This window comes from Semicossyphus pulcher, unplaced genomic scaffold (genome assembly GCF_022749685.1).
Source record: "Semicossyphus pulcher isolate SPU_LCO1_2020_fin unplaced genomic scaffold, fSemPul1.0.p SCAF_7, whole genome shotgun sequence".
NCBI classification, from domain to species: Eukaryota; Metazoa; Chordata; class Actinopteri; order Labriformes; family Labridae; genus Semicossyphus; species Semicossyphus pulcher.
In genome coordinates this window covers 13,858,987-13,877,363 of record NW_027211748.1, presented here as the reverse complement: position 1 = coordinate 13,877,363, position 18,377 = coordinate 13,858,987, and the positions used below count along the sequence as shown (strand labels likewise).

At 40.6% G+C, this 18,377-nt stretch overlaps 2 protein-coding genes across 4 annotated transcripts; one reads left to right on the top strand and one right to left on the bottom strand.

Annotated features, from left to right (window-relative positions):
• Window positions 1–36: 36 nt before the first annotated feature.
• On the top strand, window positions 37–6,145 carry LOC138611535 (serine/arginine-rich splicing factor 11-like). 3 transcript variants are annotated; one of them, XM_069684700.1, is made up of 12 exons: window positions 37–316; window positions 1,290–1,423; window positions 3,300–3,415; window positions 3,863–3,943; window positions 4,055–4,092; window positions 4,191–4,324; window positions 4,448–4,532; window positions 4,623–4,742; window positions 4,823–4,912; window positions 5,061–5,144; window positions 5,283–5,442; window positions 5,537–6,145. In XM_069684700.1, exons 1-12 carry the CDS (start codon window positions 195–197, stop codon window positions 5,726–5,728), a joined length of 1,356 nt encoding a protein of 451 aa, XP_069540801.1. In that variant the 5' UTR covers window positions 37–194; the 3' UTR covers window positions 5,729–6,145. The 3 variants fall into 3 exon arrangements, with proteins under 3 accessions (XP_069540801.1, XP_069540803.1, XP_069540802.1); XM_069684702.1 differs by lacking the exon at window positions 37–316 and having other exon boundaries at window positions 1,368–1,423; window positions 2,447–3,415; XM_069684701.1 differs by lacking the exons at window positions 37–316; window positions 1,290–1,423 and adding an exon at window positions 1,702–3,062.
• A 1,214-nt stretch (window positions 6,146–7,359) lies between these two features.
• On the bottom strand, window positions 7,360–18,342 carry LOC138611362 (ankyrin repeat domain-containing protein 13C-like). The gene is made up of 13 exons (XM_069684427.1): window positions 17,500–18,342; window positions 17,315–17,356; window positions 16,449–16,553; window positions 13,726–13,811; window positions 13,487–13,532; window positions 13,225–13,291; window positions 12,903–13,047; window positions 12,671–12,802; window positions 11,989–12,150; window positions 11,828–11,907; window positions 11,594–11,692; window positions 9,252–9,352; window positions 7,360–9,147 (listed from the first exon to the last, which is right to left on the bottom strand). The coding sequence occupies exons 1-13, from the start codon at window positions 17,873–17,875 to the stop codon at window positions 9,017–9,019; spliced, it is 1,572 nt and encodes a 523-aa protein (XP_069540528.1). The 5' UTR covers window positions 17,876–18,342; the 3' UTR covers window positions 7,360–9,016.
• Between the last annotated feature and the right edge of the window lie 35 nt (window positions 18,343–18,377).

The following is an 18,377-nucleotide window of genomic DNA, read 5'->3' as shown; positions in this document are numbered from 1 at the left end:
GATCCACTACACGCATGCGCACTTCGTTCTGGAATACAACATGGCGACGATTAGCTAGAGTCTGTTGATGTAGTCGTTAACTTACTCCTAGCCCGCTGATACCCACGAACAAGCTGTTTTTTTTCACCAGTCGTTAAAGTTACTTTAATTTAAAGTTTCGCAGTTAACTGTAGTTTTGTTGTTTAAACGGGAAAATGAGTTACACCACGAAGGTGGTCCAGGTGACGAACGTGTCGCCGAGCACGACGTCAGAACAGATGAGAACACTGTTCGGGTTTCTGGGAACCATCGAAGAACTAAAGTTATTTCCACCAGAGTGAGTATATTAATACAGCCAGATATTAAATAGTTCTCTTTAATGTTAAAGTTGTCACATATTAGCTGTAAGTTGTTGTGTTTTTGTCTTTAAATACAAGCACCCTTTGTACAACAGAAATGTAGGCCTAATTTGCTAACCAGCTAACTGTAACTTTATACACCTAACATGGCTAACAACAACTGATGCTACATTCATATTACTACTTTGACTTGTCTTACACACGTAAAATTACACCAACGTTTCTTTGAATTGTTTTATAACAAATATATAATAAAGGCTCGAGTAAAAGTCGTTGCTAAAATTGGGTTTAAGAAATCATTTCAGTTCATTTAAGTTGTAACGTTAACTAGGTATTTCATTTTTACCTTCTTAAATATATATACAAGCTTCTTCCCAGCATCATAAAGAAGTCCAGGAAATTGATTATAGTTAGTTGAATCATAATTTATAAAGTAAATATACTGTTATGGATTTAGAGCTTGGAAGTAGTCCTGGAACATTTTGTGTTTTTAGGGGGTCATTGTCACAACCCAGCCGAATGTCCTGGGACATACTTGTTATAGATTTGGCAGTATTGCGTATGGATATCTTCCTTTACAGGTCAATGCATAATAAAGCATATGGATATAAATGAACCACATTATTTTATAAAAAGGCAGAAAAATATCTTTCATCTTTTAGTTAATACTTCAGAAGATTTAAGAAAAAAGCTAAAGACCCAGCTCCTTCATGAACACCTCTGCACTTAATGATATTGATGATGATGACATTGAGGATGTTGTTGTTGATGATGATATTAATCCAATCGCACTTGAAGCTATTTTCTGACCCTTACTGACTTTGTTACCTCCTGTCTTGATCCTTGCCTGTGAAGTACTAACTCTCAGATGTATGTCGCTTTTGGACAAAAGCGTCTGCTAAATGAAATTGTAACACTGTATTTGTTTTTATTTGTTTCCTTCCTCATCAGTGACTCTCCGATGCCGGTGACTTCGCGGGTGTGCTTTGTGAAGTTCCAGGAGCCCGAGTCTGTTGGAGTGTCTCAACATCTGACTAACACTGTGTTTGTGGACAGAGCATTGATCGTGGTCCCGTTTGCAGAAGGTTTGTCCTCTTATTTTTCTCTTGTATGAGTGGCTCTTGTTGATTGAATGGCATGATTCTTGAATAGTTTATAATGTAAAAAAGTAAAAAGGATGTCATCTGTCCTATTTGTGAATTGCACAAGTCAACTCGCCTTGGTCTTATTACATGACCTTTTTAAGATCATTTAAACAATATTTCCTCCCATTGTCTTTAAGAGTTGCTATTATGACTGTGCCTAAAAACATAAATTCTTGTTCTGTATGTAAGTGCAGTCTACCAGGATCTGCTTTACAGACCAGGAGGTAAACAAACCCGCCTGTGGCATCACATGCGCCTCAATATTTACAAGACAACTTATATAAACTTTTAACCATATGCATTTTATTTCCCCCCATATCTCTGTTATTTGTGTGTGTGTGTGTGTATGTGTGTGTGATTTTTGTAGTGAAGAAGGGAAAAGCAGCCCCCTCGTTGATGGCTGAAAGTGGTCCTCTGCCTGCCAACAGGGGATTATAGACATATGCAAAGGCCAGCAAGCATTCAAGTCCCACCCCACTTTTTTGTGTCCCATTTTTCCCCCTACCTTGTCTTTCTCTCTTCTTCTGTCTAAATTATCTTTTGTAGGAGGTTAAGCTAAGAGTTAAATGATCGGATTTCAGGGACATACCATAAAAGAGTGGAATATTTTTAATGCTGCTTAGCCGTCCAATCTAAGGTTAAAGTATTGTTTTTTTATTGGATAAGGCTGGTAATATTCTTCACTCAGAGGTGTCAACAAATCGAAAGAGCTTTGTTGTCCAAAAACAATTAAAATCACATCAGTGAGAGCCACATAGAGGATACAGAAGTCACACATTATTGAGAGATGGTCTTTGCTAACAATAACATGAAAACTGAATATTGCCAGCGTTATACCACGTAACAAAAGAGACTCTAGTCAGCGACTGGTTATCTTTGTGAGTTTACTAAGATGCTCACTGGACATGTTGGTCAAATATATTCTCTTTAACAGTGGTCTTCTTTTGTTGTTGTGTTTTACAGTTCTTTTTCCTGGCTCAGCCAGTCCTGTATACCAGGCCCTGCTGAAAATACCATCCAACAGTTTTGTCTCCTGCAGCAATTTCTCTCTTCAGTGTGCTCTTTTATTTATGTGTTGTCATTGTTGTGTGTCTGTATTAAGGGCATGTTCTTTTGTGAAAAAGCTGTTTGGGGGTGGATTTACTGTGAGATGATTGTTTTAAACATTCAGGGCATATTACTAATAATGATGAAATTAATATTTAATTGGATTGTGGTAACACAGATTAGTTAAACCAGTTAATCCGCCTACGTTTGGTTAATTGATGCAATGGCAGGTAAGGATACTGGAAAAATTATGTACAGCAGCCACACTACCCACCCTAAGTTCTGCTACTTTATATGTAGTATATCTGTGTTTTTGGTAAGTAGACACTGATAGCTTGTATAGTGTTCTTGCCAAATTCCTAAATTCTCTCTGTTGTGTGTATCTCGATTTTTCTCTGTGCTTTTAGTAGCGAAGCCGCCAACGTGAGTCGCTTGTTTCAGTAAACGTCTAAATGAAAATTGAGGGCACATCCAACTGGAGAAGCAGCTGTGCTTGCTAACGTTTGGTTCATGACTTAAAAAACACGTTCAGGTGATACATTCTTGGCAGTGTTCATTGGAGTAGTGTGAAATATTCCAGCAATAGTTATGTCACTGCAATGATTATGTTGACTTAAGGGAACTCTTCTGTGATCTGTAAGGTAACTATTTTGTTGAATATAATAAAGTGTGAAGACTTTTTTTCTGTGTTTTTTCCAACGTGTCTTCTTTGTAGTTTGTGTTTGTAAAAATATTGTTCCGTCCTAATGCTTGTGTTATTTTCCTGCAGGATCTATCCCAGATGAGGCCAAAGCTTTGTCACTGTTGGCGCCAGCTAATGCTGTTGCAGGAATTCTGCCAGGAGGAGGACTTCTTCCCACGCCCAATCCCATGCCCAATCCAGCTGTAAGACTACATACAACATTTTAAAAATGTGATTACAGTACAGGGGTTTGCCACCGGCCACATCAAAATATAATCCATTGATGAACTGGCATTAAGTTGACCTTACCCTCACTTAAAAGTCTATTTGATTTGTTGGAATTGGAAACCAGTTGACAAAACAGTTTCACCTCTAAATTGTTTCCCCTTTTTAGAAATGAGGGGAAGGAATATTTCATTAAGTAGATAAAAAAAATGGAGGTCAATAGTTAGAAAAGAGTGGTAATTTGTTTAGTTTTACCATTTGAGAATTGACATCAATTATATGCAAGTGATGTGTGAAAGGTGATACATGACCTCATCTGTCAATGTAAAATGTATTAATTAATTTATTAATTTTTAAATGTATTTATTTATTAATTATTATCAAGACCTCCTTCTCATACTTGTGTGTGTTTGTTTTTATGACAGCTGGGAGGGAACCCGTTTGGCGCTCCAAACATGGATGCCATGGCTGCATTTGGATTTGGGGGACCAAACATGAATCCCCAGGTGTGAGCTTTTACTATTAAATCTGTAACAAAGCTTTTAAAATGTAATTTGTCGCTTATTTAATAGACAAACTTGACAAACCTTTACCCTTCCTCCCGCTGTTTCTTACAGGCTGCTGATCAGCTGTTGAAGCTCATGACGGATCCAAAGTAAGTCAGCATAAAGACGCTCTGTTGACTTCTGAAATTGGTGCCTGTTTGGGTGTGTTTGTAGAAATGAGTCAACTAATTAATGTTCATTTGTTTAGACTGAATCCTTTGGCTGCAGGCTTAAACCTGAGTGCAAGCCTGAAGGCTGACGCGTCTAATAAAGAAATTGAAGAGGCCATGAAGAGAGTCAGAGAGGCCCAGTCGCTCATTTCTGCTGCTATTGAACCAGGAAGTGAGTACACAAACCGTCTGTCTGTTTTGTGTTTATTGCAGTATTTTTTCCCAGTTTGTAGCGCATAAAATGCCCTTTATAATTTTGACCTTGACACTTCTAAGCTTTTTTTTCTGTCTGCAGATAAGGAGAGCAAAAAGAAGCACTCTGACTCCCGGACTAGGTCCAGGTCCAGGAGAAGAAGGTCCAGATCGCGCTCACGACACAGGTAATAACCAATCTTCAGTTATCTTAAAATGAAGAAGCCTTTTTTGTATTTCTGAGAATAAATTTAAAGGGTCTACGTGTCGTCTTGCAGGCGATCCAGGAGCAGATCACGGCGACGTTCAAACTCCAGAAGCAGGCGCCGCTCCAAAAGCCCACGCAGGAAACACACCCACTCCAGAGACCAGGGCAAGAGATCTCGAAGCAGATCCAGGTGGGTTGACTTTCAGTTTGTTTTATGCCAAAAAGATGTCATTGAGTCAGTCTAAGGTCTTACATCAATTATACCTACAGAGATAGAAAGAAGGATGACTCAGGGAGAAGACGATCCAAAACACCACCTAAAAGCTACAGCACAGCCAGGAGGTCACGCAGCGGGAGCCGGTGAGTGCAGCAAATGTTTTTGTGTCCTCAGGCAGAAGACAATCGAGCATGTATTTCGAAACTTTTGTTTTTCTGCGGGTCCAGTGTCTTTTTTGTTTTCAAGTTGCAGAATGAAGTTCTCAACTTCTTGTCCTGTTCTGCCACACAGGAGACGCAGGAAAAGTCGAAGTGTGAGCCGAACTCCTAAAAAGTCTCCTAAAAGAAGAACCTCCAGGTCTCCATCTCCTCGCAGGTCGGTGCATTGATGTGAAATGTTTACCAACAGTGCACCACTGCATGTGTATTTTGAATTTCTATCAAGTAAGTGTCCTTTTTGTGGGTACATCCATATAATGTCATTAAACTGACTCTTCCTCTTCCCCCTCTTCAGGCAAAAGAAGGAGAAGAAAAGAGATAAGGAAAGAGACAGGGATCGCAGGAGTGATAAAGACCGCAATCGTGAAGACCGTGAACGCTCCGCCAGCAAGAAAAAGAAAAGTAAAGACAAAGAAAGGGACAGAAAATCAGACGGAGAGAAAGGAGACGTCAAGGTTTGTGTAATTTATTGAAAAAAAAAAGTCTTCATTATTACACACCAAGATGTTTGTGCTTTAAAATGTCATATCCATTGGTTTTCTTCCACAGATCACCAGGGATTACGATGAGGAAGAACAAGGCTATGACAGTGAGAAGGAGCGGGAGGAGAGGAAGGATTCAGACGACTCTGCTCTGTCTCCTCAGTCTGTAGAAGGTAACGGGACATCGCGGCCCGTGAAGCTGGCCAAAGTGAACGGAGCTGACGACCACCATGAAGAGGACATGGATGTCAGCGATTGAGTAATCCCTCCTGCTTGTTCCCACATGATCCCTCTGTTTTGGTTGTGAACATGTTCTGACTTTTTCACCCACTGGGGTTAAGCTTAAATGTGAAGTGAGTCAAATGTATTCTACTCTTTTTGTAAAAGTTTAATGCAGAATTGTTTTTGCCTCGAGTTTTCCCAAAGACGTCACATTGCTTTAAAATACCAATTTGCTTGTTGCCTCTACAATCGTAGTCGGTAAAAACTGGAAGAAGCCTTGCTTTGCTTTAGACTTGTGTTGTCGGTTTTTCCACATATTGTAGCTTTTATATCTTTGTTTTGTGTTGTGGTGCATCCTCAGGCCTCTTTCCAATCTTTGACAATTGCATTGACTTCTTGTTATTTGAAAGTGTTGTTTTACTAAGGATTTCTTTTATAATAAAGACTATTTGGAGAACAAAGACTTTGAATTATGCTTAATGGGCGGATGTCTTTATCTCAGGGGTGGACAGTTTGGCTAAACACCACCATAAGAGTATACCAGAATGCAATTTTACATTGTGGGATGTTATGATTATGTGCTTTAAAAATCTAATGAGAACTTTATTGTAAAAATAAGCAGACCATAATTTCTGTTTTCAGCAAATGCAGTGCATTAAACGCTTCACAACACTACCTAATTAATTGTACTGATGCAAGAATCATAACCATCTAGTATTGCAATAAAGCAGGCCTGCTTATTGAGCTGCAACATTGCCTACAATGGCCTAATGCACCCAACGATGATGAAGGAATACACGCACAAGTATGAAGTACACTTGGCCAACCGACAGGCATTTGGATGGAGGCAAAAACTGTTGAGAAACAGTGAGTGCAATATTCAGTCTAGGACTGGAACCATCTTTGATTTATTGTGAGTAAATAGACAAAATTAGCAACTATAATTATTTGGTTTATTGCTAATTTCTGAGCAGAATTTAAATTTGTTTCAGCTTAGTTAAAAAATACAAAACAGCTTTTTCTTATCTTTAAAAGACCAGTTTCAGTCATGTTTTAAGTCATATAAAATGCTCTGCTTGAATAAATTGTCTGAGAAGTTTTTTGTCTGAGAAGAATTTGTAAAAATCCCCCAAATGTATCTCCACCTTTTCCCTCATTAAAAATGAACACATTTGCATAGTCCCCGCCCACTATGCAATTTTTCAACCGTCCCCTCTGTCTCGAAAACAAGAGACGTCTCTGCCATCGTTTAGTGGCAAATGGTTGAAATTTAGCTAGCTTGAAATGTAGTTATTAGTAGTAGTTACGTTAACGTTAGTAGTCAGTACTGAGTTTGCAAAACTCACGATGGCGGTTACAGCTGGCTCACGCATCGCCGAAGTGGTTGCCATAGGTTACACATAATGATACACATAGCGTCACCCCGTCCATTAACACGTAATTGAAAATTAAAGAAAACGTTAGCTGAATCCCCCAAAGCTGATACAAATATATTTTTGACTTACCTGATACCTTGATAGTGAAAGTTCCTCGACACATTGATGTGAAAATGCTACAATGTAATTAAATAGTCGTGGTTTTTTTCCACTAATAAAAGTGAAAGTTTTCCCAGTATAGCAAATTATCCAGTGGCTGAAAAATTAATCTCTCACACTTGCACAAACTCAGTTGAAACATGATGCTGGTGCTTTATTTAAAGGGATGTGAAGTAGGTATGGTTGCAGTACATATTAGCTGAAGCCAGAGACAACTCAATGGATCAGGTCATTTCCCTTCTGGACAGTTTTGGGATATCCAGCAATAGCAACTTCACAGCTTAGTTTACTCTCCTTGGATTGACAAAAAGAGGAAAAATATGCGCAGACTACGATCAAGGAGAGATTTAATAAGCACTAAAAGGTGTTTCAAAGTGTTAGTGTTACAATTTTCAGTTTTTCCTTAATCTAAATACCAATAAGTCTGCATGTAATATAACAAACGCTCAGAGAATATATCTTAACAATGCATGTGATCCAGTAGGCCAACTCAGCCATAGCATGCCTTAAATATACTTAATATCAGTGCAGTATTAAACTCATTACAGTTTACCTGATATCCCATCTGGGTTCTCCCACATACAAACGGACATACAACAACCCTTTATACAGTACAATTACTCACTCACACTGAGCACAGAGTCCATACTAGCACGACAAACATGGAGACAGCAGAGAGGTAACATGAGTGAACCTGAAAACACAGGAGACTGCGTCCTGCACAGGGGAAAAGGCTGAGGGACTGAACTGTTAAGAATGTGTTTTTATGCTAAACCTTCTCGCAGCTGGTTAAAAACATTCTTAAGTACTGGAAATGTATTGCTACACAGTGTTACTCCTTTGAGTATATATTTATATATATATATAGTACATAATTTATAAATGAATATTAAGCTCAGTTTGAGGATATAGTTATACTTGTGATTCTTTTTATGAATTACAAATGAGACGTGAATTATTTACAGATGGTGGTGTCAGTGCAGTTCAGAGGATGATACATCTGTCATCAGTCCTTAAAAAGGAGATATTAACATAATGAGTTCAGAATGAGTCTTCTAACAGCAGCTCAGAGCGGCGGGTTCAACCGCTCAGGTGGTGCAGAGCAGGTACAATGAAAGCTCTCCCTCATTTCAGAAAAAAGAATGCAGATACGCATCCAATACCGCTTTGCCAAACACAAGAGCAGTGGCCCTTCTTGACTCTACCTGCTTGGAACTGGTACTAGTACTTTCTGTACTGTCAACAGATAGTACCTGCCCCCTGTAGTCTGGTTTCACAAGCAGGGGCTTAATGTAACGTAATTTATTCAATGAACTCAAGTGCTGTACGTAAAAAATCTACATACTTTAGTTATTAAAAATTGAATACTGTGAACGTGCATTTCAAATCTTGTGTGTTCACTGTTTGCAAAGTCACTGCTACCAACCATCCAATCAAAAGACCAGGATGGAGGGTGGTCTGTAATGTATCTCCACTTTTATTATCCACTCAGGTCACTTGGGACCTCTATTAATAACAACTGTTGTCAATGAAAAGAGTCAAATCTAGCGTACCATGCAGTGGAAATGAGGCATACATGTGAGATAGCGCTCTGTAACATCTTTTTGCATTGATTTGCTTTGGATCCATCAGCGAAATGAACAATAACTGATCAGTGAGACCAGTTCCCTTTGAAATAAAAGGACAGGATAATACATATATGAATAAAAGGATTCCTCATTTCCCTCTCCCACCTCCCACACATTTCAGCTTTCTGGTCATTTCCTGTCTGTGTCAGTTGTATTCGCAGGTCAGAGGTCGGGGAAGCGACTGGGATCTTCTTTGTATTCAGCAGGGATGAAGAAAATAGACTCTTCAAAATCGTCGTAGCGGAATTCCTGAAAGGTGACAGTTGCTGTGATGGTGGGGAAGACGGGGATGTCTACAGGGGAGGAAACACAACAGAATCAAAACATGTTATTTTGTGATAGTTACCCTCAAGCTCGCTCATTCTCGGGAACACAAGAGGTAAGGAGACACACATACCGAGTTTGACTGGAAACCCGGGAGGAAGTTTCATCTGAACGAACTCCCGGAGTTTGTTGAAGTGCTTGAACGGGGCTATGACCTCCAACACGTTGAGTAACCTGAGGGCAGAGAAAATGAGTTAGCGTTTTTTTTTTTAGTCTTTTCTTTGCCATCACTTTCCACCAGGTACAGAAAACATCCTGAAATCTGAACAAGAACGAAGGGACATAAAGTCAAACTGCAGTTGAGAGAATGAGGAATCTGTGCACAGGTTTTCAGCTAGTTTTACCACTTAAACGGGACCATATACATTCATGAGTATGTCTAAGAGCAACATGCACTTCCACAAAGACTGTCATTTGCACAGATTTAAGTGTCACAGCACACAATGAAATACTAACATGTTTATGTGACACAGGCACAACATTTACAGTCTTAGTTGTACTGTGTTAGCATGCTAACATTTGCTAATAAGCACTTCATACAAAGTTCAGTCAAGGCTGTTGGTAATGTCATTAGTTATTCCTGATATTTGGTCATAAACCAAAGTCCTGAACAAATTAAAACGCCCCGATGATTGCACCAGAGAATTCCCAGTACCATCAGTGTATATAGATGGGTAAATTATTTGTTGGAATATTCAACTCAAAATTACAAATGTACAAAAGAAACTTCTGCCAATCCATGTAGTGGACACTGTGACCTCTGGGAACCAGGATTGTCATTAACACGATTTAATGATGCCGAAAAAATTGTGTAGCAGAAGACTGAATTGTCATTCAGTTATATCACATGACGGCGTGTTGGGTGTCAACTTTCAGGTTGGAAACCACTGCATAATTGAATCATATGTATCCTGGTAGATTACATGGAGGTTTTCCTCAGGGTCAAGACGAACATGGATTCATTTTAAGTAGCGAATTACACTCACTCTACATCCAAGTTGCAAAAGATTTTGTAATCAAATTGTTTGGAAGAAAACTGGTGGGAAAGACACGTAAAACCATCAGGCTACACTGCAGGGAGATAGATCCTTTCAAGACTTAAAGGGCCAGTTCGACGATTTTCAACCTCAGTCCTATCATGCTATTACGGGAAGCTAATGCCATTATGGTAGAGAAAAAAATGCTATTTTGCTCTGTGCCTTTGGAGGACGATATCCTCTTCTCTAATGGGCCCTGGAAAACCTCCGCCAGACTACGTAAAACACGTCACCTGGTGGAGGGCAGGGAGCTTGCTAAACTACACTTCCTCAATCTAGGACGCCCGCCTCCGATGTCATGTGTCATTCAAAATCATCAGGTTTGAAATGTAGACTGCAGACCTGAAGAGTTTTTAAATGATTCTCCGGTATATTCTCGTTGTAATTCGGAGTCTGTACGCGCTCTGAGCCGTTGCCTGCAGCGAAAACGGTAGTATTGCACTCCAGCGTCTCTCGCTGGGCCGTTCCTTTCAGAGGGAGGGGCGCAATGCACTCTGGGTGTTGTAGGAAACTAGAATGGGCGAATTACGAGCTGTTTATACGACTTTCTCCACTTTCCTCGCCAATTTCAAATATTATTGCTTCTATCGACTACAGAGGACACCAGCTTTTGGCAAATTGCTCCTTTAATATAATGAGCTGCTTCTAAACAAAATAATTTCTCTACAATCACTGCTCTCTTCTTGGTGATTAATGACTAATAAATTTAACATTTCAAGAGCATATAGAACAATATATTTTAACATTACAAATCATAGAATAAGAAGAAGGGAGAAATCCCATCCCATCAAGACACCATTAGCTATTGTAAAGGGTGGGGTTTTATTGCTGGATCCATTAAGGTTTATTCAGGAGAGGAGATAAAGCAATTTACTACATTAGGTCCTGGTGATTTTTTTACAGCAATGCCTATAACCCATTACAGGCAAAAACAAAACCACATCCTTTTCTTAGCCTACCCCCGAATTCAACCTTTAGAATTTTGTATTAATTTCTCAAATTTAAACCCAATCAATGTTCATTAAAGCTTAACCCTGTATAGGTCAGGCCACATTTCCTAATTAAACCTTAAACAGGAAGCACAAGCTGGCAGGCTTATGACCTCAGGCTAAGTAAAGAGAAATGAGCAGGTTTAGTCCTTTGAACAGCCCAAGCACAGCTAACAAGGTGGCTTTTCCAAGTAAGAAAAAAAATAATCACATGGTGGAGCAGTTGATTTTGAAATCTTACCCTTACCTAGTCCAATTATCTTCTCCGAATTATTTCATCTCCACTCTAGCCTTTTCTAAAATCCCACAGGTATCCAAGCGTACTCGCCCGGGATCAATCTGCGCAGAGAGCTTTGTAAATAGATCTGAGGAGGAATGGATGTACTTACGACTCGATGCCTAGAGGGAAATCCTGGCTCATGGCTACGGTAGCTTTGAAGTTCTTCTTGCTCTCCTTGCACACGAGCTCTCTCCCAAGATGAGGAGGCCTGAAGGTTAAAGAGAAAAACATAGAAAGGTGTTCTTTTTTTATAACCTATGACGGTTCACGTTTCAAACTCAACAACCCTGATTAAATTCCTAATTACGACAAAGGCTGATGAACCAGTAGAAAAGATGCTTACTTTCCGTGCTCTGCGGTGATGTACTCTTCCCAAGAAATTGTGTTGGGTGCTGGAGCTGTGAGGGACTGCCTCCTCACAGGCTGAGGAGAAGAACATGTCAGTTAGTGACACTCCTCAGGGTATCATTACTACTCATCATTTTTAGATTCTTTCTCTCTAACCTCAAAGTTTTGTTCACTGATGCTGCCTCCTTTACTCAGGCTCTCCATGATGGCTTTGTTCCTCAAGATGTCCTCCTCGCTTAGGTGTTCTCGCCGTTTCCGGGACTCGAGCATCAGCCCGTTCACTGCATAGAAGTCAGCCAGGAAGTTTCCGACCCGTTCCTGTGCGGAAAAACAAAAAGATGTTGGTGTTTCATCGCAACTCGCTTTGATTTCTTAAAATGTAGCAAGCCTGCAGCCTGAGGGCAGGACTGTACTAACTTTTCAGGACACTGTTGTTTTTTAATTCCCTTATTCTCTCATCTCCATAGCAGCTCTGTAGAAGTTTATAAAAGGTTGAACTGAATACAAACACAAGGTCTTTTATATTCACAGTAGATCAAAAACACTCAAACTGTGCTGTCAAGGCCATAAGGAGCATTGTGATGAATATTTTATATGCACTGGGGAGCCTTAAACTTGTTTATGGCCATCCAGGTGGTGGGGATCCATCAAAGGCAAACCTGAGGCTCTTGAGATTATTTACAGGACAGGAAATAAGATAAAGCATACATAACATATTTTTGATCTCATAAAGACCTTGATACTTTCACCTCTTCAGGACTGAAATTAGTCAAATGAAACAATCTTTACGGCATAGATTTGCAGAGGTGAGTTTCTGCTGTACTCATTTTAAACTCACCGTTTTATCCTCTCTGAACAGCCAGCCGATCTGACTGCGAGAGAAACTTATGGACTTGGTGGACAGAGTCGCAGAGTACACGTCACTGCTCATCAGAATATCCACCTCTTCTTCGGTCTCCATCTCGGACTCCTTTGGGGGGCACGACAATAACAGTCAGGCTTTGTAATTCATGTTTAAACAGCTGATGACTCATTGTGAAAGAAGAGGTTTGGTCGCACCGCTCCCTCACCTCGTGGTGTATTCTTTGGTACACTTTTGCTTCGTTGTCCAGGACCACAAAGGACTGGGAGGGCTCCGCGTCGCCGTTAAAAATGAAGCTCAGATCTCCGCGCTGACACTTCATATCAGTGAAGTCTATGAGAGTTGTGTCAAGTCTAAATCAAGAGAGCAGAGAGGGAGTGTGTGAAGCTTCTTATGTCCTACTTTTTTGATCTAAAAGAAGTCCTCGACCTGGATATCGACCAGTTGCTGCATGAAACACTCACTGAATTAGACTCTCTCTTCCGTACAGCAACAGCTTAATCGTATCAGAACAGTCTATAATGTTTTACCTGATATTTATTCCCTGCTTGTAGATTTTACAAGCATCAGAAGGAAGCATCCGGGACAACAAAGGAACTGAAATGTAGAAGAGGGTATGAATCAATTCAACTGTGGCTGATGAACAAATATTTTGAACTCTAGCCTCAGGCAACAGAAAAACTGCTTATTTACTTTGAAGAACGAAAGGATTCCAAATTAAAACCGATCCTAATCAATTATCTTGCTGCAATATTGTTTGAGAACAACTTTTCCTCCAAAATATGAACTCACCCCAGCTCTGAAAGTCCCAGTGCAGCTCCAGATAAAAGTCACCGAGCTACAGAAGAGATACAAACATGTGTCACTAAAGGATTCAGTTTATGAATTATAACTTCAAGTGCGGCTCACTGAAGATATCACATCAAGTATTTCTCCAATTAAAAAGGCATCCTCAAGGACAGGCAATAGTCATTAAAGCAAAGCCTGCAGCGATTAGAGTCAAAGTTCAGTGAAGCCTGGGTGACGCTCACCTCTCTGAGAGCTTTCAGTAGTTTTGGCCTCTTATCCTCCACGCTCTCCCTGGACTGCTGCTTTAACTTCCGCAGTATTGCTGTGACTGAAGAGACAAGGGTGAGAGAGAAAACAGTCAGTTACAAGTTAGAAAATGAGCACCTGGACAACACTTGTATTACATCCAATATCATAGACTGCCTTTGAAACAGTTATTGCAGTGGGAAGACAAGAAAGAAGGGCGCGGTTCTCCGACTGCTTAGAACTAGAACTGTTTTTTGCCAGTCCAAAGCGCTGAACCAGATACCTCTCAGTCACCTGTCAAACCTTTATTCCTCTCCTGCACCAGTGTTTGTGAGATATACAGTAGGGCTGCAAATAACAATTTCATTATCAGTTCTTTAGAGGCTTATTACACTGCGGTACTGCCTCAGTGCCGTAACGAAGTTCTGCCGTCATGCAGCTTTTGCCATTTTACATTGAACTAAACTCTGGCGTAAAGCCGCCCCAGAGTGTCTTTTTACAGCGTTCCTGCGTTGCGGAAGCAAAACGTGCACTAGGTATAAACAAATACGCGTGCTTCAAATACACACACACACGGCGCTGTTCCGCCCTGCCGGCTCCACTGTTTACGCAGATGCCGTTTCACCTCTGTTGCACCTCTGTTACTACCTCCGATGCCAGCTCACAGGCGGAATGACTGTAATGACTCCACCATTACGCCTCTGTGCGTTTTACATAGAAGACAGAACGTAACAGAGGTGTAATAATCCTGTCTTGAACTGGCAGTGTATAAGGGGCTCGTGTTTCACCTACACGATGTAATATATTATTAAAGAACTGCCTGAGATTCCACTTCAGTGCTCAGTCAGATTTGGTTCTTCTGTTGCACATGAGGAAGCATCACTTCTCTGCTACTATTTCCTGCACACATGTATCATTGTTCATACTACATGCATCATTACCCGTTATTATGTTATCTGATTCAACTCACTGAGGTGCCGCCCTCAAACTCTCACGAAACAACTTACTAATAGGGTTACGGGCTACGACAAAGTAGCACACCTCAGATGCATCCTAGGTATCTTGACCAGGGGAAAACACTGGACCGAGAAGAGAAGTGCTGACGAGGCCCTCGCTGCACTGGGGCAGCTCGTCGTGCCCTCAAAGACAACCAGTGAGCGAGCTGCTGACGCAATGTGCACACGTGTAAAAGCGAAAGGTGATGACTGATGACAAGACTGCAGTGTTTTATGAAAAGCTGTAAAACTGTGAACCCCCCCCCCCCTCTGTATAATAAACCCCCACTCAGTTTCCTCTATTTGTCCCTGAGTGATAGCCAGCGGTGTGCTTCTGCATGTCATTTAACCAAAGATCTAAATCTGACTATCACCAGGCCTCTCTTTGCATGTCCTTGCTGATGATGTGTGAATGTACCCAGCCCCCCTCGCTGCCTCCCCTTCACCCTTGTGAATTATGTGACCTTCTCAAAGCTAAACTCCTGGTCCCAGTCCCCAGCCAGCCTGCCACAGCAGGCACTGAGATCTGAGACGCATACTAACAAGGTTGAGGGTCATTTCACTAACGACTGGGCCTCACAGGCTCCATCAGACGCTTTATAAGAAGAGGATGATGATCATTTACAGCTGGCAAATTTCTATTATTGCCACAGTTATGTCTCTTAAAACTGTGATAAATCATTCAGTATGTAGTCGCTTTACTAGACATGTAGCCTGGCCTTAATCTTATCTTAAGTTAAGATTTACACCTAAAAAGGAAGAGCAGAGCTTTCATCCAAAAGGTATAAGCTGGTGCCTGCCACATGTCATCTGTGACTCTTTTGGACTGGATGTCAGATGTGAAAGCAGCAGTAGCATCATTAAGCAGGGGGAGTGACCAGCCTGTAAGCTCAGGACTTCCTCGCACTAAGCCATCATTCAGGCTGCCTTCCAGCCCATCTGGATAACAAGCGCTCAGAGAAAATCCCAGACATTAGCTTTTGAGCTGGACTGACCAGACAGCAGTTGCAGTTTTTAAACAATTTAATTACTCATAACAAACTCACACATGCTGTGAGATCCAACAGTATTTGGCCCCATTTCCCTTTTGTCCACAATTTGCACCCCAAAACAATCATCACCAATCAAAAAAATAATACAATTCTTTCTTTTTCCATTTTAATATTTTCTCTGCAACTACAGGTTCAACTTCAGCCAATACAACTTATTGCGTCTCCCATATGAGAGCTGAAATTTTAGGAATAATGTAAAAAACAAGATGCTAAGCGTCCTCACTGTACTCACCGCCAAGAAATGTTTATACAAGTTGACTCTAGAGATGGAATACACAATGAGATTTTGTAACATATTTCATAAACTATGACAAAGATTAAAATCTGAATTTTCTATTCATTGGGAAAATATATTCTATAATTCTGTGTAACATAAGAGAGCAGAGCAGTCTGCAAACATCAAGCTGACATTTACCCAAACTGCCACAACATTAGCATTCATACAGAAAGCTACCCCAGGTGCAGCATGATTGACTTTCAAACAAATGGTGACTAAGGCTGACATCATGAAGCCCTCATAAATCTATAGAACCGTTAAGACAGGCAGCACTCAACTGTAATGTTCACTCAGTGAGTGAATGATTGCAGGTGTGATTACAATAAACACATTCACATACAAAAGCCCCAGGACAGAAGACGGCTATTCAGGGAAGCGTCGATGACATCACTTACTCATTTGCCTGTCACCGTAGCTGATGGCTTCTGCTAGAGGGCTCCATCCCTGTGCGTTCTTTATCTTTACAGGAGCGTTATGGGCCAGAAGTAAGAGAGCACACTCTGAAAGAAAAACACAGAAAATGACCATCGAGAAAAATTATGTCTGTTTATTTAGTGCTTATGTCTAAATTATTCATCTTCTCATTGTTTGAGCAGCCATACCAAATACAATGGGTACATTTTAAGAATTTTATATTTACTTTGTTACCGAGTCTAGATAAAATATGTTCATGTGTAATCCAACAACTGATCTCTGTGTAATGACAACTTAGAGTCACATCACTCTGATGCACTTGTGTGTTGCACTTTGTGTGCAACAGAGGAGGGAACAGCCTAGAAACAGATAGTGTAGAGGATGCCATGTGTTGTACAAATCGTAAAGGTTTTAAAGGCAAATCCGTAGGATTGAATAGAATTCTGTACCGCAAAAATTCAAGAATCTCTGTCCTTACAAATTGACTGCAATGCATGCAATAAATCTTACAACTCTGTTTTACCAACAGTATGTTATCCTGACACTGCAGAGGTCAAATGAGACATGCTGAGTGCAGCAGGAGTACAGAGTATGGAGGGTGCTCCAAAAAACAGGAGGGAGAAGTGAAGTGCTTTAAAGGAGGCCTTTAATGAGGCTAAAAAAGCCATATTATGAGGGATTCAAGGCGATGCAGCACACCAGAGTTAGTGTCATTTTCAGGGCTCAAACTAGGAATGAGAGAGTAGCTCCTGTGAAGCATTTTTGTTCACTTCGGTTAATTCAGTTTCTGACAATAGGGTTTTAAGGTAACAAACCCCAATACATTTTATTACTTCATCAGCCTTACCTTTGTGGCCCATCATCACGGCCAGGTGAAGAGGTGTGTTCCCTGAAAGAGAGTAATGTTAGATTTTCTCTTAAATACAAATAAATGTTAACTACAACAATTGCCATATGGTCAAAAATATCTCTTAAATAATGCATTTGAACAAATCACTTAAAAAAACAATCAGGTAATGGCAAAAGGCTTACCGTGTACATCTTTCTGAGAGATGCTGTGGGTCCTAATGAGGGAGGAGAGTCGACGCACGTCTCCCTTGAACACGCACTCGTGAACAGGGAACTCTAAGTCCTCACTGGTCAGGATGATCGGGTTCTTGTTGTCATCATTGACAATGGTACCGATTGACGATGAATTGCCGTTAATGTTGTTCGCATTGAGCTGCTGTTGCTGCAGCAGAGCAGAGGATTTGACTGATTTCTGAAAAGCCTTGTTGGATTTAAAATGGTTACTGGTGCCGTTAGGAATAGTCCCGTTTGAAGTCTCATCGTACGTGTCCATAATCTCTTCATTTTTGTTCGGTTTGTTGTGGTCCTTTCGCATGGTGCGTATCTTCTCACCTGTCATGATGACTATCGTACGTTACCAGGCGAAGTAAGTTAAAAATTGGGCTACAACTTGGTGAAGATGTGGAATAAATCTAGTAGCAATATTAAGATTTTAAAACGGCTTCTTAGCTATTTAAGCCAACAGCGATAATTTTCCGTAGCTGCCTGCTTCCTGTTATTCAAATAACGTTACACCTGCTGCCCAGGTCCAAAGCCAGCATTAGCGTTAGCTCCCAGCAAACGTTAGCTAGCTTGCCCACAATTAAACTGAATATGGTGGGTGCGGCGATGAAACCAGAAAATAATGCTAAACATAACAGAACATACACGCACTAAATCAACACACATCTAAAAATAAAAACGAAAATCTAACGACTACATAGTTGTCTCTTCTACCGCTCGTTAGATATGCGTTTTAAAATGGTATCGACTCTTTCCTTTGCGGCAAAATTCAGGCGGACGGCAAGGTACATACAAGCCAGCTGAGCTAACATTCCTGCTAGCTTGCTGCGAACGAAAAC